Source organism: Aythya marila, assembly GCF_965140915.1.
Source record: "Aythya marila genome assembly, chromosome: 22".
Lineage (NCBI taxonomy): Eukaryota > Metazoa > Chordata > Aves > Anseriformes > Anatidae > Aythya > Aythya marila.
Window position 1 is genome coordinate 1539403 of NC_139063.1, and position 21316 is coordinate 1560718.

The 21316-nt window shown below is 45.2% G+C and overlaps 1 protein-coding gene across 1 annotated transcript in view; it reads right to left on the reverse strand.

Moving 5' to 3' along the window:
* Window positions 1-21316, reverse strand: part of CSMD2 (CUB and Sushi multiple domains 2) — a 286785-nt gene that overhangs the window by 84242 nt on the left and 181227 nt on the right. The window contains exons 20-27 of the mRNA XM_082777291.1: window positions 19553-19768; window positions 16990-17178; window positions 12946-13115; window positions 10906-11062; window positions 10323-10514; window positions 8888-9014; window positions 4165-4367; window positions 1427-1618 (exon numbers count right to left, since the gene is read on the reverse strand). Of these exons, the coding sequence (XP_082633417.1) occupies window positions 1427-1618; window positions 4165-4367; window positions 8888-9014; window positions 10323-10514; window positions 10906-11062; window positions 12946-13115; window positions 16990-17178; window positions 19553-19768 (1446 nt within the window). The remainder of the gene's footprint in view (window positions 1-1426; window positions 1619-4164; window positions 4368-8887; window positions 9015-10322; window positions 10515-10905; window positions 11063-12945; window positions 13116-16989; window positions 17179-19552; window positions 19769-21316) is intronic.

The window sequence follows — 21316 nt, forward strand, 5'->3', positions numbered from 1 at the left end:
TCCATACTAATGTCATGGGAAATTTTAGAAGAAACTAAAGACTCATTTTTGAAAAGCCTAAGGGAGATGACTGTTCAACACTCTGATTTCTTTGAAAATCCCACCCATAGTCTCCGAAGGATTTGAACTAGAAGCTGGTTTCAAGTCATAGCTATTTGGAGTTGGGTCAGGATCCAGATTTCAAATGCCCCAAAATCTCTGGTGGTTACTTCGACAGACATTTCAGTTAAGCCCACTTTGTTTAGGGACTGCAGAAGTTGTACAAAAAAAGTTGTGAAAATATATCTGAAATGCTAAGGACAGCCTTCTAATCCAAGCCTTTAGTTAAACCCCATTTTCCCAGTCAGCTCTATGAGGCCTGTCTCTATAGCAGTTACAATAAAACTAGTGTTATCTGGCTACTGATTATTTTTCCCAATCCTTTGCCACTGAAGGGAGGGAAGAAGCGAGACATCGCTTTCAGCTTTCTGCAGCCTATCAAAGAGATTATGTCTCCTAAAACAAGATTGCCAGGCCTCTGTTCCAAAAGGACCCAACACGGTATCTCTGAGTCAAATTGCCTGCAGTAAAGATGACCCATGAGAATTCATCCCACACCTAGATTAAGGCACTGGCTATGCAGCTCTGAAAAGGACTGCGAGCCCAGCTTCTGGTGTGAAAGGAAGCTCAACAGGAGAATGACAAGATGGGCATGACATGCAACGATATGACTTAGATATAGCTCCGGGAAAAGTAAAAGGACTGTCTCCATCAGGCTGAAGGAGTGCCACACTCGATCATTAGGACAGTCATTCAGAAAACACCAAGTCATCCTGCAGGGAGAATAAATCCTATGCATGCTGCAGAAGCTTCCTAGCTGGCATTAAATCAGACGTTAGAAACACAATTAACTGATTTTCATTGCTTGGGAAAAAAAACATTGCACAAGAAGGGATGAAAGTTACAGCTAGCATTTAAATGGACAGTAAATTTGATGTTTATTGCTCCTGTGTTCTTAGCGTGAATATTTTTGTGTTCTTGACATATGAAAAAAACCCTCATGAGTTTCTTTTATTACTTTATGAACTCAAGGAGAATGTCAGATAGTTCCTTCTTGTGACAGAATTTGTTGTCTTCTCATGCAGAAATTATTAACCCATGACCCCAATCCTCTCTAGCAACCTGAGTTTTAAAGAAGTCTTTAATTTTGACCTGTCAGGTTAAATAATATCACTTATGTTGCAGGATGTCCTATGAGCTTCCAGCATGAACTAAATTCTTATTGTCCCAGACACTAAACAGTAGCTCTGTGAGATGGCTGAGACCTGTGTACCCTGTCGCAAACCTCTTCAAACCAGGTGGGACTCAATCCCTTCGGGTATAGAAGTTTTGCAATGAAACTGGGCAGGGAAGCCAATTCAATGGAAGGATGGATGCTTGCTCATACCTGTGCAGGAGGGAGGGTCTGGCTGCCAGAAAAATCTGTTCTCAATCTGCACACAAGTGATTTTGGCCTCCCCTTGCAGAGCGTATCCTGGATTACACTGGAAGACGATGGAGTCGCCTGCCTCTTTGCTGTCACCACTCCGGCTCCCATTCTGAGGAATCCCTGGGTCATTGCAGGAAGTGGCAGTGGAAACTGAAGGGCATTAAAATATATATATATATATTTAACACAGGCTTGTGGAATTTCCTCTCAGTTTATACCTTTCTTGCTTTGTCAAAAAATGAAGCATCTGATTTTCAGCCACTTTCAACGCACTACATTTCATCCTAAAACTTCAAAGTTCCTTCCCTATTTGCCATTGATTTACCTGAAACACATCTGCTAGTTCTTTGAATACATAATTGCAAAATATTTTGCAGATGATTGATTACAAGAACTTTATGAAGTTTCCATCCTCCCCGCACTGGTCTCTCCAGCAGAGACCTTCACTTGTTAAAGACATCGATTTCCAGAGTGGATCAGATACAACCTTAGCTCCTTCACATCCTAATTTCAGCCTGAACCAAACCCTTGTTGCTCTAATATCTTACAACTGTTTATTTTTAGCATCCTTAACTCAGTGTTTTCTCTGCAGAAGGAAGGAGCATCATTTCCAGCAGTGAAACAAAGCCACAGCAGGGAAAGACTACTGCATTTGCTATAAACTATGGAGGAGATCTATGGCACGCTGCCGCCTGGTTCCTGGCTGTTCCAAGTCCCAAGCTACCACCCCATCAAGGAGCCTCCATTTCCTCCTATTTCCATCTTGACTTATTTGCAGAGGACAGAAAGGAAGAGAGGAAGGGAGATAAAGCAGAGATTCACACGGCAGATGCCAAGGGCTGGCTGTGCTTAGGCTCTGTCCTTAAGCAGATACCCAAGCAATGACTTCATTCTCTATCCTTCCCCCTTTGGTATCTCTTAAAGTTGCCACATGCACAAAAACTGGCTTTTATTTTGCACTGAGCATCTGCCAGGCCAGCTGGTAAAGGCTCTGGGGAGCAGCAAGTTCAAGTGCACTACACAGAGTGCAAGTTTGATGTATAATTGTGCGCAGGCATGTTTACTTAATAAGTCCAGGCATCCACTGATCTTACATGGCATTTTTATAGAATTCTTTGTCAGGCACATGCTGCAAAATACACTAATCTGCTAGCACTTTTCGCTTCCCCTGAGTGGGAGGAGAATTTAGCCTTTAGCCCTGGGAAGCATCAAGCCTGACCTTTCAGAAATACACGTGTTGCCCTCCCAGCCTCGCTGCCATGTCCCTTGGAGGTATTGAACGGCTCCCGTTGGTCTCTCAGCTTCCCTCCCCAAGTGCCTTCTCGGCGGGGGGCAGGCAGCACAGCTTCTCTGCTGGCTGAGCTCACGACCTGTCAACACTACAGTTATTTAACAGCAGGGAAAGTCCTGGAGTGACAGAAGTTTTGCAAGCTTATATAGATCATTAAAGTTCACAAGATCCAAAATTGTATACTTCTGAGCTTAGGGCTGACTACTTAGTCACACCTTGTGAACAAAGGCTTTGAACAGAAGCATTCAATAAAGACCAGCTCTGTATCAGGCAGCCGAGCAGAGCTTATTTCCTGCTACGTTGATATGAGTCCATTACACCTAGCCAGTTTATAGCAAGCCCTTCTTAAAAGAGCCAGAGGAAATCCCTCTCTCTCTTTCTGTGCTACTGAAGATAAGGCAAGTTAGCAGCCCATCCTGGTCTTCGTTGGCAGGCTGTGACACAAGCCTGGCAAAGAGAGAGGAAGGCAGAGCTGTGCTCAGTAGCAAAGCTCTCCCTCTGTCATGGTTATCCCAGAAGGTCTTGTGCCAGTGCAAACTCTTCCCAAAGAGCTGGCCTGCTCTCCAGGCCATGCAACGCACCCAGAACAGAAAACTCTAGGCAAAAACCTGGGAGAGAGAGAATGGGCTCTGCTGCTTTGATATGTCTGAGTCACAGAAAAGTGGTATCATTGCTCACCCAGCAGTTTCCTGAGCTATTTCCTACCATCTCCAAAATGGGCATCTGCCTGGTTAGTTACTGGACACGTCAGTGAAGGCCTGCATCCTGGAAACCTCTGTGAGAATACTGAAATGCATCACCCTAATATAACTGAAATAAATGTACTTGCGAGGCCAGGTCTTTGGTAATGACCACCAGGACTTTGGCAATGACAGGCTGCAGATGCATTACACTTAGTGCTGCTGCTTGCAATGACATTCCTACAGCAACTAGAGCTTTTGGGGCTCTGCATCTAAGGGGATCCAATTTGAGGGATTTTAAATAGACTTGATTTTCAGACACCACTGACCAACTGCTCTCAGAAAGCCTGGGGGAAGCTGCTTGTGTACTGGTGTCTCTAAGGGACCGAGTGGGAACATGGTGGAAAATATCTGTAATTCCTATCAAGTATTCCACAAAGAACTGCTTGTATCTCGCTGCCAAGTTCACCACTGTGAAGGTGACTGTAGCAGAGGGGAGCAGAGAATTTACCTGCATTGCAAGGACAAAATATGTGAGTTTTCTCTATTTGCAGAGACTCAACTGCAGCAGAGCACAAATGGCTGGAAGACTGCACAGTTCCTGCTGTTGAGTCCAATACAATGTCATGAGCTTACAGCCAGCAGAACTTCATAGGTGGACCCTTGAAATCACTTATCAGTAAAGCCAGGTTTGGACAATGCTAAGGAAAGAACATAAAGCCTACCTGAAAACTGAACAGCAAAGCCCTGCTTGCTCGTGAAGAAATCCGTGTTGAACTGAAGGATGACAGAATTGAAAGTACTGTGGACATCGCTGGGTAAGCTGGACCCACTCATCTCCTTTAGGAGGATTCCGTTCTCCACCGGACCGTCCCAGATCCTCAGCACGTCGTGGAACTCCTCAGTGTGGAAAACCATGAAATGGAGCCTGTGTGGCAGAAAGAACTGCAGGTCACACCATAAACTAAGCTCTGCCTTCTTCCGTGGAAGGGTTACAAAGGTGCTTGCTACCAGCCCAAGGTACCTCGTCCCACTGAGTGTGTTCTCTCCTGGTATCTGCCACCCACCTCAGACACCTATTTTAGCCCTCTACCAAACATACTCAGTCTATAAAAAACAAGATCTCTTGGTGGGATGCCTCCCTAGTAAAACACATCGAAAAAACAGAAAACAACTGGGTCATGGATACTAATGCTTTCTGAAAAGCTGTGTCCTTTGTGCTGTTCCCTAAGCAAACAAAATTACTACTCTCTCCTAAAAATCTTGAGTAGTAAAGGTCCAAAAGCCAACCACGAGCAGTGGAGAAATCCCCAGCTGGAAGATCGCCGTTGGTTTTGCACTGAAGGTGCTCAGCCATTACGGTGAGTAGCTGTCACACAGACAAAGGCTCAGTCAAGGACACGCCAGCAACCTGCAGCAGGGAGGCACAGAAGCCGTGAAGAGGAGGACGGGCTTTGTCCTTGGTTTTACGGGGCTCTATTACAGATAAACACGGAAGTATTGAGAAACTTATTCTAAAAGGAAAATTAGCAGTAAATGTGCTAAGGTCCCTTCAGACAACTGATGTATATTCATGCAATTCACACTTTGTCCCTATGTTGCACACAGCAATCACCTTGGCTGTCCTTTTGCTTTTTTTGTGTCCTGCAAGGAACAGCTTTTTGTCAAGGGCCAGCATCTACTGATAAAATGCATCGATTTTTGTTACTTGCTCTCAGATCAAAGAATTTGCTCCTGGCACCAAGCTAATCTTGTATATCAGGGGAAAAAAAAATGGAAAGGAAAACAACCAGCACCACTCTTATTTAAAATAGCATTGTGCTGGAAAAGAAACCCTCACCAGGGTATTTGGTGTCCCAGAGGTTAATAAAAAAAAGGGCAGAAAGGAGTGTGTGTTGGGGACAGACAGCAAACAGGCAAGTGCAAATTCTGAACGCTGGATTGAAGCATGTGAGGGGAGCAAAGTAGCTTACATGGGAAAGGATTTTTACACATTTTACAAAGTTTTGGATATTGAAAAGCTCTATTCAGATCAGCTAACAGAATAACTTCGGTAAGAAATAAAAGAAAAGAGTCAGCATGAGCCAGCTCTCCAAAACACACAATAGGAAGGGAAGGGAGAGAAAACAGAAACTAAGAAGCTGGTGGCTGGCAGTGAAATTACACTCTGCTCTCCATGAGGTGTTTATTACAATGCTCTGAATGCAGATTGTGTTTCCTTACCAGGTGTACTTTATAGTTTTGTCTACCCTGGAGAGAGGGCTGCAAAGTCTTCAGCATTTGCATCAAATGCTCCTTGGTACACAACCGCCTGCAGCAAGTGCTACGTGGAGCTCTGCTTTTTCCTGCTTTTAAATTCAACCAGGGCTCTGCCTGCTTGACACTTCCCCAGAAAATTCTCCAGAGAAAGCCCAAGATGCTGCCAGGAGTCATCCTGGTGAGGAAACTCACTGCAGAGACTGCACAGGTGATGGACCTGGCTGGGTGGGAGGAGGACAGAAGTGCCCTGGTGGCACCCGGGACAGGACAGACTTGGTCCCAGCACAACTCCCAGTGGGATGCTCCTCGCTTCCCACCCCGGGCTGGGGCAATGCCACACTGCACTTCTCTCCAAAACAACCTCTGTTGTGGAAGGATGTAAAGCAGCTGCCACACAAATCCAGACTTTGCAAGGAGCTTTGGGATCTTCCAAGACGAGAAGTACCACCTAAGCATGAGATACCCTCATTATTATTGTTACCCCTGAGGGAGTTATCAGCTAAAGGCTGCTGCCATACATCAGGGCTCAGTCCAGGGCTCACTCCTGCACTTAAAATGTCAGGCAACAAGAAGTCATTCAGTTACCTCTGTTTCTCATTGCCACATTAGCACTGGGGGAAATACCTCCTGACATGCTGCAGTTAGGCTAATGTGGGTAACTCCAGGCACGCCACTCCGAAACAGGGGCAGAGATCTATAAACTGTACTGAGAAAAGCTGCAAAAATAAAACAATCAGGTATTGGGCTTAAAACCCTGGCAGCCCTCAGAAGAGAACAAGAAAGCATTTGCTTGGCTGCTTTCCCATTTATCCAGGGCAAACAAATAAATAAGGTAGAACCATGAAAAGAAAGAAAAAAAAAAAGAAAAGGAAGAAAAGCCAAACACTGCAATGCACTCAGCAACAAAACAACATCCATGGAATCAGACGGAAACCGAAAGAGCTGAATCATAAATCTACCTAGCAGAGACCTTGCATTTAAAAAACAAATAAAAAAAAAATCAAGGAAAAAAAAGAATGGATGATAGCAGAGCTGCTCTCCACTGATGCCTTGGCCCGATGATGTTTGCTCTCAGGCTAACCAGAGCTAGTTGGCCAGAATTGCCAGGGAAAACTCATTGCTGAAGACCTCAGAAAGAGGGAAACAGAGAGATGCTGGCAGAGACTGACCCAGGATGGGGGACACTCGGGAGCTCACCAACACCTCACCAAGGGTTCCAGCAGCTCCCTTCCCTCATTTACTTCTAGCAAGCAACTTGCTTGCAGGCTTTACCAACGAGGAGAATGCCTTAGGAGTATAACCAGAAGACACAAGTTGCTCGACACCAGCTGGTTGAGGAGTCTGTTGGGAGAGCTGATTTTATTAAGAAAACTGGTGATCTCTGGAGCAAATCAATCTATTCAAAAAGCACATCTGTAACCAAACAGCACAGTTTTTCTATCAGCCTGACTCCATTCCCAGCAGGGCTTAATTTAAGACAAGACAGAACAACTGACTTAGCAGACAATGGAGACACTCTGACAATCCCAATTACATGCAAGAAAATGCAGCTAAAAGCAAATTAGGAATATCTATGCATATATATATATATAAGCTGTCCTCTATCATATAGAGAGAGATAGAGAGGGCAACTTCTCCCAGCTTAGCAAAGCAGAGGAGAGGCCAGCTCTGCACTGATGATCTGCATGACCTGTGCAAAACCACTCTGCCCCAGCCCTCCAGAAGGCACCCCACAAGCTGTCTGCCCAGCCTGGGGGTCCCTCCTGCTGCCGCCTCCTGCCCAAGCCCCTGCTTCCCAGCTTGGCTCCATGCAGGCTGCTGAGCTCCCATCCGGAGAGGGCTGCAGCAGAAGGCAGCTTTACAGCACCGCGCTCTGAAGTCCCCACTGCGTGGTAATGCCAAAGCTGCAGGTCCTTGATGCTACCAGCAGCTTGCAGGGCTCCCCACCGCCACCCTCTAGCCAGGAGAGGGTTCCCAAATGTAAAAGCTGTGAAACATTACGCGCCTGGAAATATCCGTAGAAGAAATCTGCAACAGCCAGATGTTTTCACTCGTATTTCTCGATGAGACTGTGAAAAATGGAGCCTGTCCATACAGCACCATTTGTTAGGCTGGGGCTGGCAGCATCAATAAACCCTCTCGTGGCACTGAGATCACCGCCACGCAACAGAACGCCACTGCCGCTCCTAACCGTATATTCACTGCTCTCAGCTCTGCAAGCAGGACTTGAAGGCAATGTCATTCATTTTCCAGCACACCCTCCTGCTTCTCCATCCTATTTCTCTCCCTAGTCTCACAGCCAAGTCACTTTAGTTGCAATTTTGTGTGCGCGTGCACGCTTGTGTTTGCACATGCACACGATTAATCCTCTCTCAAAGTACAACCCTTTAACTTTCATGGCCATAATGGACAGACTGATTTTTCTGCCTCTCTCTCCTTCCTTTCCTTCCCCTCCTTCTGTGCAGATACAGCTTTATTCAAAAAGCTTTGGTGATTAATTTTAATGTAAGTTATAAATGAGGGCTTTATACAATTGCATCATGCGTGAAGAGGATTATTTTTCCAATGGATTAACATAAAAATGAACTTGCTGAAAATGTGCTCTCTCAACTACCCAGAGATCATCTGTTCTGTTTGAGCTGCCAAATAAAGGAAGAGAAGAAGAGAGCTTTCATCTCTAATGACAAAGGAAGGGTCACAAGGTGTATTACCATACTATTGCCTGGCATCATTTCATTTCAGCCCTGGGCCCTTCCAAGCCTCTGGCTGATCCTGCAAACATGAGCCTATAGTTCTGCTCATTTGTGTACTCCCAGAGAAGTGGATAGGATTACGCATGTGAGTAAAGTGTGGGTAAAGTTCATTTGCTGAGGCAGTCTTTGGATGAGGCAATCTCCTACACTTTGGGAGAGGAACAGAGGATGGGTTTGCATGCCTGCTTTGTCCTCCAGAAATCTTTAGGAACTCTTAGAATGAAAAAAAAAAAAAGAAAGAGGAGAATTCAACTGGAAGTTGCTCGTGCATTGGAAACCCAATGGCAAGAAGTTACTAAACCTCTCTGCTAGCTCTGACCTCAGGCCAGGAAAGCACTGAGTAAACCATCACCACTCTGAAGAAGAATTGCAGAAAACAAACAATAACAGAAAAAAAAACAACTGTAAAAACCAGGAGCGAAAACTTTCAACTCACCCTATTGTGCAGCCAGCTTCTGCCTCTATTGTCCAAATGCAATTCAGATTATGATCGTAGGGTGTGGGGTATCCGGGAGACAGTATCCGTCCTGACGACTCTCCTTTGATAGTACCCCCACACTCAGCTGAAAAACATATGGGTTAGTGAGAAGATTCATGACATATTATGGCTCTTGGCAACAATGCAACTCTCATCTTATCAATACAACAGAGAATTTCTTCCCATCTGAAGAGATTCTTAGAGCTTACTAGCCAAAGATAAGGAGAGTCATTTAATTCAGCTAAAACAGTGAGTCAGCAGAATAATTGCACTTCTCTGCATGTTCCTAAAATCTGACACGTTGTCAAAGCTTCCCTCCACCTTTTTGGCTTCACAGTGAATAAAGGCAGAGCCTGCCAGCATCCTGGCTTTCCCTGATTCATGCTTGGGGTGAAAGAGCTCAATTCTTCTCCTTGCATCTGCAAGTCTTAACGACTCATGGTTGCGATCAAAGGAAGAAGCCAATATGTGCATGTCCGCTACATGAACCTCAGTGCAAGGATTTTTCAATATGTTTTCATAATATGTGCATTAAAATTCTGTGAGTTTCCACATGTTCATGCAGACATGACCAGTCACGTTTATATTCAGCTAATAGGGTACAGGTTAGGAAGATGGATAAATCACATAAATTTGTCTTTTCACCTCAACACACAATGCTGAAATTCAGCAGACTTGCATCATAAAGGTACTAACTTTTGGGAGAATTCAGAATGCCAATGTCTGAGCACACCACTTACAACCACGAAAGCAGATCAGAGGTGTAAGTCTCTAAGAACTTCAACATGCTCTGAGAAACACTAACTAAGCACGTTGCTGTCATGTAACAGACCAACAGCATTTCATTTAGATATACAAAATTTAATAAAATACTTTCCCATGCAAAAAGATATTCTGCTGGAGAGTTATATGTAAAGAGACCTCAGGACTTAACGAAGAGAAGACTAAGGGAATTAAAATGTCTGAGAAACTGGGATCAGATGTCATGTAGCTCTCAAATAAACATGACTTTGAACTGTCAAATGCCAGGACACACGTTGAAGTCTGCCATTATCAGGAAGTGCCATTCTGTTTAACACGTACAAGTGAAAGGACAAGGACTGAGAAAGCAGTAGTCTCCTTGCAGCAAAGCACAAAACCTTGTCAAATCTGTGCTCAGAGCACAGTGTTTCATGTTAAAACTGCTTGTAGAAGTTTTGTAGCTATCAGCGCTCTCAATCTGAAGATGCCTTACACAGGATCCTTATCGTTATCTTTTTTGATGTAGACGGCTGCAATCAATACCAGAGATAATGTCACGTGTATTAGCTAAAGAGAAAGAAAGGGCACTCAGAGCAATGCCCATGAGCAAAGCACTTGTTAGAGGAGTTGTTAAAAGCAAGACTTGTCTCACCTACACAGGTTGGCAGGGGTTGATCCCAAGCTCTCCGCTCCCCAGTCAGACAGACCAGCACCCTGCTGCCTCGCAGTGTGTAGCCAGGGTCGCAATTAAAGGATACAGAGCTGCCAGCGAAGTGCCCTTCATCGTGGACCTTGTAGCCAAATTGCGGGATGCCAGGGTCCTCGCATTTGATGAGTTCAAAACCTGGAGCAAGAGAAACAGCATCAACTTTCCTCATATGTTTAACAGCCAGAAGCCATTAGCACAAGATTATATTAACTGTTTTCCTCTGAAGAAAAATGCTCTGTTGGCAAAAAGAAACACCATATGGAGAATTGTATTTTTTTGATTGAGATTGGAAAGAGATCCCAGGGATCTGATATCTCAGCTGCAAGTGGAAATTTCTGTATCACCACTACCTCATTCACAACAGAACAGGCTCACTGGCATAATTCATCTCCTCCACTCTGCTTCCTCTTTAGACCCCAAGATCTTTATAGAAAAGACCATTTCCTCTACTCATGCAACTGTAACACCAAGATACACAACTACACCTCAGATTCCCATCTCACAGGCATACGGGCCCAAGACTTACTAGAAAACTGCAGCTCAAAGCCTTTACTTGTGTTCTCGCTGTTGGTGATGAACTCGAGCCACATGCTGCTGGAAGTGCTGTTTATGCTGGTGCCAAGCATTTCAGAGCGACTAAAGGAACCCAGCAGGCGAGCAGAGCTATTGCTGCCATCATAGACCTGGGAGGAACAAGAAACACATACTGGAAAACGTCCTTTATTTGCAACCTCAGGGGTCAAATCCTCCATGACTGAGAATATGGGCAGCTCATTTGGAGCCAGTGAAATTATTCCAGTTAAGAGTGTGACTCGATGAGAATTGATGGTGCTGTTTGTTTGAGGAGCAGGAGGATATGCATCCCTCCCTGTACACCTGAGCTTATACTGCACTCAGGGCTGTGTTTTCTGAACTAAGCTCTCTTTCCAAAGCTGCAGCACAGCTACTGGGAAAAACACCTTGTTCCTAGAGTGACTCATGGATGTGTCTTGACCCCACTATTATTATTAAAAAAATAGATTTTTTTTCCTTTTGGGTAGGATGATTCTCTTACAAGGGTAAAGAGCAACTTCTCACTAATAGAGATTGACGGTAACTTTCCTCAGTGGTGGAAGAGAAGTTGATGACAAACCTGTTAAGAGAAAATAATTTCTTTCACAAGTATATTCTTTGCATTAGCAGGAAATCTCTCTCTTTCTAGTCATCCTGTGAGTTGCAAATATGTGGATTACACCTATCTCACAGTGCAGAAGTATGGCACTTAAAGAAGGACAGAGGCATTCTTGGGAAGATGGTTTAGCACAGCAGCACACGTCTTGTAATATTAATGCTTCCTACAAAACCGTTTCTTTGTGATTAATAGAAACTCAGCCTGGATTTGTCTCCTTCCATATAGAGTCCTGAAACTTGTAAATGCAGATTAATCTGAGTATGGGAATGCTGAAAAGCTTGAATTTAAATAAACCCGCTTTGCAGGGGATTCAGCCTTGGTTCCTAGAAACACAAAAATAACGCTACAAACCTCCCACTTCCTCGTGTGCCAACAGTTCCCCCTGTACACCTGTGCAGATTAAAAACTGAAGTCTAGCTACAATGGGAAGATCTCTAGCATTCCAGTAAATCTATTAAATTATTTACCCAAATTAATTCATATTTCTACATGGTCTACTTTTGTAGCTCTGCGTGGTATTTGAAGCTGATGGGTTAAAGCCTGTCTTTGCCTATCTGCTCCCTCTCAGAGGCCAAGTATTTCTCTCTAAAAATAAAAGTAGCCTCTCTCAGTCCATATGGGCTCTTTCCACTATTGCTATGTAAGACAGATGCTTGGTAACCTAAACAATAAGGCACAATATGTGTAACAACGACTGAAGCCTTCCCTGCATCTTAGGGAAGACGACAGCAGAAGGTATAGCAATGCAGCAAAGATATCAACATTTTTACAGGATACAGGATTTGTTTATACACTCAGCAGCAGAGCGAAGCCTCAAACAATCAGCTAGGCTGTAGAGCACAGGACGTTCACTACTGCCTTAGTTCTGCTGCCAGGGACTACCATGAAAATGTGAAGTTCAGAGGTGCTCGTTCCCTAAAATCATAGAATATGTTTTAAAAGCAGCCAACTAATGCCCAGCAGTGACACATGCTGATCAGACAGCTTCCCTGGGCTAGAATATATCGTTTCACAGCTATATCAGCTTTCTACCTTGTTCTAGCACTAGAGGGAATACCCACTGATAATATCCCAGCTCAGCTGCCTAGCCTTAGGAACAGTCTGATCCAGGAAATCTTGCTGCTGTCTTCAAGGCAGCCATGTCAGGCACTTAGTGACACAGCAGTGACTCCTGGCTACAGAAGCCATATGAAGGACTTTTTTGGGGGATGTCAGTCCAATATTCCTAGTACGAGACTCTTCCAGAGATTACCACTGCACTGCTGGCACAGCCTGGGTGGCATTTTCCAGAGGTTAGTCTCAGCTAGCTCTGTTAAAATTTTAGGACATCACCTCCCTGTCAGATCTTGCTCTCATTACAGCACTACCCTTCACCGGTAGAGACAAAAGAATTACCTTGAGGACATCTCCTGCTTCCAGTTCAAAAGTCCTGGCTTTCAGCTGGATCCCCTTTCCTGGCTGCGTCTGGATGGAGTAGATGCACTCGTGGTTGTTGTTATAGTTTATTGGATAGTTGGGGGACAACAGAACACCTTGGGTTCCAGTTACAGATGAGCCACATTCAGCTATATAAAGACACAAAACCACATTTTAATAACCACAGATGCTCACTCCTTCCTATACCCATCTGCTAACATATCCATGAACTCTATTTCCAAGTGCAGTTAGTGAAAAAAACAAAGAGACAAACCCCAGCACTTACTAGCACCTCTCTCATGCTCAAACCTCAGGTGTTTTACATGAGATTAACATCCTCTCCTTGTACAGATAGGGAAACTGTGTCACAGAAAGTCAAAATCCATGGAAAGCCACCACCTGCTCGAAACAGTGCATGTGTTTGTGTTCCTTTCTGATTCATGAACCAGAAGGAAATTAAAATAATATTATTAGATTGAAATATTTGAAGTCCTTTGCCACGCTGTTTAGACAAATACCTTTACAACTTTTACCTTAACATGGGAAATAAAAATTGTAATGGCATTCTTTTAACAGCCAGCACAGCACACAGCTGCCTGCTGGTACCTGTGTGTTTCAAGTGTAGATCTCTGCAGAAAGAAATGCTCAGTGAAACTCTAAAACAATTACCAACGATAAAGCTATATGTGAATTTGAAAATCTTCCCCAAAACAATTTCCTGAAAACTAAAAGGGCAAAATTTGACATTTCCTCTTGTTTGTTGTTAATTCTGCCCTTGGCTCTTCAGTTCATCATCTGACAATATTTTAAAGGACCTTTTGCCCCTTGCTCCCTGCTTTTGTTTTTCTTCCCCGCTTTGCATCTAACAATTACATCCATTCCCATTAGAAAAAGAGAGAAAACTGGAAATCCTTTTGCCCCTCTGCTTCAGAAACTAGCTCTAATTTACATGTTTGTTTCCTCCCAACATGTCACTCAGAGTCCCACAATGGGCTTGGGTTTTTTTCTGTGGCACAGAAAGAATTGACCTTTCTTGTTCAAAATACAAGGGACTGGGGACAGAGAAGGAGATGCTGCTGCAGGAATTCCTGTCAACCTCTTGCTCAGGGAACTGGAAGGGTAGGGGTACTTTATGTTACTGCAATTGTTTCTCCCATTTCTGAGGGGGAGTTTATGTTCTATGACAGGTTATAAAATGCTATAATTTTACCAGTTCTGGAAGAGGGAAAAAAAAAAAAAAAAAAGACTCCTTTCTCTCCGTTATTTACTACAATCTGTCCCTATTATATTACATTCTTCTAGTAAGGCTTCTCTGCTTTTCTGCTCTGGGTAGTGTGAACAACATTTGTTTTTGAGTCAAATTTGAAGTTGGAAGATTTGTAAGACACAAAACTAGGCAGAGTGATCTTCCTTGGAGAAGGAGGAGAATGACAGCTTTGGAGATTCAATCGATCTCGAATCTCATGAGATCTGGGTTTAAGGCTTCCAGGAAATGGAAAGAACCAACTTTCACCTATTTTATGTACTTCAGTTGCAAGCTTTTAAAGACACTATCTCTTTCTCCTATGAACATGCCACAGTGAGTATAATAGGACTGCTTGTAGCGAGGACATGCAGTCCTCACTACATGATGCAGTGAACAGATATTCAAGTGCATCTGATTGCAAGCAGCAGTAGTACCCTGATAGCACTGAGCTTTCCCAGAGCTCATGGGACAATCTGAAAATTAGCTCTTACCTGCTGGTATCTAAGGGAGGAAGCAAAAGTTTGCAACACTCATTCAGCAGTGACTGTCTCGTCTGAGCATCTGAGCCCAGCTAGAGCCCATTTGCTACAGAGACGTACAATCCCCTAGCATATGCAAATATGTCCTGCAACCACCCTATGTTTAGGATTTTTTGTTACTCCCTGATTAGCTCCCACATGAGCAAACCATGAGTCGTCTTTTTCTTGGCCTATTTACCCTGAAAGATTTTCAGCTGTAAAACATTGGCTCGCTACTCCTTTGAGTGCTGGTGTTTTGTATGCACAACTGGGGAGAGTTGCTCCAACTTGCCCTGAAAACAGCTTTTCTGATTAGCTAGCTCTGCCTCATCTCCACGGGTCCTTTGCAGCATACAAAGCTGCTGGATCTCAGGGAGACCATCATGGTGCACGTGCAGCTTTCTGCACTGACTCTGCTACCTCTGCTGGTCCTTCTAATCAAAAATGAAGGCAAAATGAGGAAGCAGCAGCAGACTGGGGGAGAGGAGGTACTTCTGAGGTGACTTTCTTCTTCCCTTCTTGGCTTCTATGGCACTCCCTTTAGCACAGATTACCCGGGGATGATGCTGAGGACATCAGAACTTGGCACCTGGTGTGAAGCAGCAGTCAGCAGGGAGGCATTCCTGCCCTGGAGAGACGGGCTGGCCAAGGGACAAGATTGCCCTTGTTGCTGTACAGATCCATCTAGAACAGGAACTGAATATAAAGTGTCTGGGCTCTCTGGCAAAAACACATCTCCCGTGATCTGAGGGGCTACGCCCCCAGTTTCCATCTGTATCCTTTCTAACAGGGCAAGCACACAGGCTTGGAAGTGCACTGCGGGCAGCACGGAAAAAGCTGTCACCATGCTACCAGAGTTCTGTGCACATCACCAGACAGGAAATTTGATCCATTATTATAAAACCCACATGCTAATTCAAAGCCATCTACAGTAGGGAATGGGGAAAATGGAAGCCATTGTGTCCATTTAGGGATGTCTGAGGATCACATTTAAGCTATGTTATGATTCTTTTTGATTCTATTCCCTTGATGAGCTTTCTCTGCAACCTGATTATTATTCATGCCCTGAAGAGGCTGCTTGTCACAGCAGGATGATGCAACCCTGCGACCTAGGCATTAAACAGTGCTGGGAAATGCATTCAGCATGGCAGGAGTCAACAGCAAAGCTCAACAGACTGAGAAAGTAGCCTGGCTCTTGCTGGGATGCCTTCTTTGTGAAGGTTGCACATAAAGAAAATCTACCTAGCAGGCTTTGCCAGAGTGAAAACAGGTAAGAGATCTGTTCTGTCTGGTCTGAATGAATCACTTCACGGTGCTGTGGGTGGCCCAGGCAGCAGCAGAGTACTGAATATTTTCCCCCTTACTAAACATACAACAAAACCAGAAATGCGTTAATCTTCCTTTTGCAAAGGCCTGAGGCAGTGGCAATTCTTCTTCCTTTCTGCTTTCTCACCGTGGCACGCTGCTGCTTCTGCTCTTTTTTGCGAGCCGCTGTGCTTGGAGGGGTCTCTGCGGGCTGGGCAGGGGGCTGCCCTGCAGACCTCACCAGACAAGGCTGCCTGGAGCCCATCTGCATTAGGGATGACAGCCAGAAACTTGCTCAGTGTCACAGATGACTTCTTCCTCTCCTCTATCTCTAGATTTATTTATTAGTATAAATAATTGCCAGAACAATTGCAAAAAAAGGTGCAACGGTTAGGAGGAAGAGACATGCAAGGTGTACCATGCCAGAAACCTCTGCAGAATAAGGAAAAAATAAGAGCCAGAGGGAGTTTTCCAGGGACATCCGCGCTAATGTGAAATTTGCATTCCTTAAGATCACCTACCAGCTTTCATCTCTGGACTATTAAGTTTTACAGCACATGGATTCGAAGGGAGGATGGCCCTAAAACCAGGCTGTTTTACAGAACCTATCCCCAAAAGGATGATGTATCTCCCATAGTTTGCGACTCATTCAATTGTACGATCACCGGGGCTCGACCAGGGGGCTTCTGCTGGGACCCCAACTGTGGGGCACTCCTCGTGCTCCAACCCAGGAGCAGACTGCAGCCCCTCTGCCCATCCCTGCCCTCCTCAAGCTGAGCCGGAGGGGCTGAATTTGTGCCAGCTCCCCCTCCCCATCCCCGCGCCACCCGGCCTGCAAACTGAAGGATGCTGCCCCCGAGGCGTCCCCCTGGGGTGTGCCGCACGTCCCTGCCCGACTAAACGATCCAGCACAGCAAAACCAACCAAGCAAAATGAAAGCACATGACCACCTACCAACACACCTTGGCAGAGGCGAACTCCACACACGCCGCCGCCCCCCGAGGCAGGTGATGCGCGACGCGCCCTCCAGCCGGTACCCGGGGAAGCAGGAGAAGGTGAGGACGTCGCCCACGCCGAACTGCAGCCCCTTCCTGATGCTGTAGGCAGGGACCTCCGGCTCATCACAGGGCTCCAAGTCGTATTCTGCAAGGGGAGAAAGACACGTGTGGCATGGCAGGGTGACACCTCACAGCCCTTTCTCCCCAGCCCTGAACGTAAGGATGAGGTGGGAGCTCTGAGTTTTAAGCCAGCTGTAGTGCAGGTCTGAAAAAGAAGCATCCATGCAAGACGTACGACGTGTTTGACCATGAAGACCAGCTCGGGTCTCTCTCTCCATACACAACCCTCGGGGTGTCACCAGGATATTGATTTAAACCAGCTCAAAATACAACAGGTCTCGTTTTCTGTCCCTGTTGTCAGCCAAACAAGAAAGTGACACCGGTGGGGGCCAAACACGATGGAAATTTGTCATCCTCCCTCTGGTTTAGTAAAATGAAGATGAATTGATCCGGATGGGATTTCTGGTTGCCTCTCCATTACTAATCCTGAAAATGAATGAACACAGCATCCTGCTTGGGGAATATGCAAGAGAACATTTAAGCTGCTACTAAACGAAAGGTCATGGAGCGTTATGGAAAAGAGCCAAATGCATGTCTCTGGTCACGAACCATTTTAAAGGAAATCTTTTTTGAGAGCTATTTTTTGAACAAATAACAAAAGTGCAAAATACAAAGCATGTGCTTATATATATAAAGGAAACTAAAAATATAACAGACTCCCATTTTCATTTTCCAAGAAAGGAAAGAAGTCCCAAAATACGTTGAAAATAGCAGCTATAATTAGATAATTGGAGGCAATTTGTTTTAGACAAAAAGGTATTTTTTCCCCATCAAAATGGAAGTTAATTGGAAATTTTCTGTCTAGTTTCCACAGAGCATCATCTGCGAATTGCTGACTTCAGAGGCCAGACAAAGGTATTGGAAACCAGTTCTGAGTGCAGCAGGTTTTATTTGCATCTATGGCAACAGCTCTGTCCCTCAAAGACACATCAGACTGAGCTCCACAATAAAAATGGTCATTTCTCTTCCTCACCAGCAGGCCGAATTTGCAGCAGTTGCCCTCAGGACTACAATGTATGCTGAGATATAGAAAAGTATCAATACGATAAGCTTTTGTCCATTACCTGATTGTTTTACAGAATGGCTTGTCAGGGCACTCAGGCAGCAAAGATTACATTTTCTGAAATGTGTGCACAGGCAAACACTTCAGCAGTCATTTGTGGGACTTCGGGGTAAAGGACACAGTTCAGCACCTCTCAGCCTTCAACCAGAGATCACCCAAGCAAAGTATTTGCAAGCGTGATTATCTGTTTTGCATAAGCAACCATGCCTTTATTTGATTCTCTCTCATCATGCACATGCTGCTCTTCATTGACAACTTCTGAGAATCCAGACTTTTGTTTGAAGAAACCAGTATTTTGTACAAACAAACAGTTGAAACCTGCTGTCATCAAACTGAGCTTTGTAGACCTTGGCTCTGTTCTCACCTCTAGACCTGTGATTTTCTTTCTCCAGTGTCTCTATCCCAAGCCCCTGACTTACTGGAAATGCTCATGGCAAAAACTGTCTCTAACAAGTGCTGGTGCACGGATCTTCACTGGCACAGCTGGGGCAAAAAGGGCTTCTGCCATCAACAAAAGCCCTCATCCCTTGATGCCCTGCTATTTGTACCAGGAAGTCTGCTTTAATTTGCTATCAGCAGGTCAGTTAGAGAAGGTCCAGCAAAAAAATACTGTTTCCAGCTTCTCAGCAATGCTGGAGGGCTCATGGAAACCTGGCCTAAGTTACACGTGGCACGTGTTACATCTAGGACAGGCTGAAGCCACCTGCAGAGGCTGTGTCACTGGGTGTGCATCCAAGAGGAGCACAGAACCAAAGAAAAAAAATAAAATGGGACCAGACATACAATGGGAGTGACCAGTTCTGCTTTGCTCCTTATCCAAGAAGTCCAGATTGCCCAAAGCTGCCTTCCAAAATATCCCATCTGTCCCAGCTTCCCAGGTTGGAAATGGAAATGCTCTATCTGCTGCAGTGATTTTCCTCTGAAATACAAAGGAGGCAGGCATCGGGAGCAAAGAGAGATGGCCTCTTTGGGATACCCCCAAGAAAAGGAGAGCCGAAGCTCTGTCCATAAACAGAGAAGTGAAGATCAGTGGGTGAGGAGGGAGAGGACAACAAACACCTTTGTAATGGGATATAATTCCAGTGGGTCCAATGCAGCCATCTACTGGGGCTCAAAGCAGACAAAATTGCTGCATCTGGAGATATGGGGCCTTGAAAGAGAGTATTTCCTGCAGCACACAGTGCTTTAATACTGGCACAATTTATCTGTGTAACAAGAGGAGCAACCTTCAATGACCTGAATCACATGCACTGCATCAACAGGGACTTATTCCCAAGTTTTGCATTAAAGCTGGAAGAAAAAGGATAGCACGAAGTCAGTCTGCCTCTGTTCTTACCTGAGAAGGTGATGTTGAAACCCTCGTAGGACATGGAGAAGTCTGAGATGAAGCGAATTTGAGCAGAGAAGTTTCCAAAGAGCCCTGCACTTAGTGGGGCGGGCAGCCGAGAGCCTGTGAGCTGCTTCAGCGGCTGGGCAAAGCTGGTGTTCTCGGTGATCAGGAGGTAGTCATGGCCATTCTCCAGGTGAAAGGTATGAAAGGTGAAGAACACACCTGCAGGGGAGAAAAAACAGAGATGGCTTCAGCCAACAGCTTTCCTGTGGCACCCGGTAGTCCCAAAGCACCTCTCCTCTGCCTGAGACCACGCCATCCTTTTTTTCCCTTTTATTTTTTTCTCCTGTTTCCCAGTAATAGCAGCCCAACTGAGAAGAAAAAACACACTGAAAAGCTTGGGCACATTTATGTGAGGAATGAAACATTAAAAAAGTAAAACAAGGCTACAGTACAGGGCCTGGAACAGAATAAGGCCGTTAAAGTCTTCGATTCCTGGGCCTTTGTAACACAGGAACAGAAACAACACAGGCTCGCCCGAGGGAGGGATCAGCAGCAGAAAGGACTGAGCCTGGCAGCTCGGGGAAGTATTTTATTTTAAAAGTGTTGACCTTTAGATGGGTAGCAAGAAGAGCAGAAAGCTGTAGTTGTGAGGACTTGAAAACAAACCCAAGTACATTCTGGAAGGAATTTCTACCAAGAAAAATGGGACTTAAGCCAAGTGCGAAGGTCAGAGAGGCTTCTCCAGAAGAGAAAGCATGCCAGCAGTATGACTGCGGGGACTTCTACACCAAATGATGTGACCCAGTGCTGGGCCCTAGAGGCTGGAGGATGACAGGACACGGACAGACCCACATTTCCTCAGCCATGTGGCTGGTAAGCATTTCACAAGTGTATCCCAAAAGAGGGCTACACCGTGCGACCACGCTCCCTCCAGGGCAGGTGGGTGTCCCTGCACTGCTCCTGAGCCCCTGCTGCCCTCCCCAAGGCACTGAAGATTTTGGCATGGCAAGCAGAGCCCAGGTTCTTGCCAGCCGCAGCAGATCTTAGAAGCAAAGAAAATCCCATCCACGTCATTCTGACAACAATAAAAACCACAATAGATCGAGCCAGGAAAAGAAGCAGACAAACACGGGGAAACTACTTGTCTCTTTGTCTACATTCAATTTCAGCAATTTGAAACATTTCGTCAAGCAGGCTGTGACCTTGCTGCATTTGTAAATTAACAAGCAAGGAGTAACAGATTACTTAAACCATCCTTCGCACTTATGGGAACGAGATAGTAAGTACCTCAAGACTGTGTAAAAGCCTCCAGCAAGGCGGTTATCATGCAGGAATTCAAACGCAATTAGAAACACTTCTTTTCTCTGCAAAATAATTCCACCCTTGAAAAACAAAAAATGGCAGAAACAGCTTTCACAGGGAAAAGTGAGGCAGAACCCTTTATGGGAAGCCCTGTCACGTTACTTCCACACCAAGCCAGCGAGCTAAAGCGACGCCTAGCACACCAAAAAGCCTCTTTGCATTTATACGGCTTCTTTCATCCAAAGAGCTTAGCAGACTTCCCGAGCACTGAGGGGCAGGCTCCAGAGCCCCAGCTCATGCTGAATTGGGCTTTACACTCCTCATAACCCCATGAACTCAACAGGGCTGTTTGCAGAGAAAGACTCCTCCATGCGAGCACAAGTGCTGTAATCTGGCCTTCATTAGTCACAGTCAGATCGCTGCCTCCTCGCACACATCAGGAGCGCCCAGTGGCACGACCAAGTT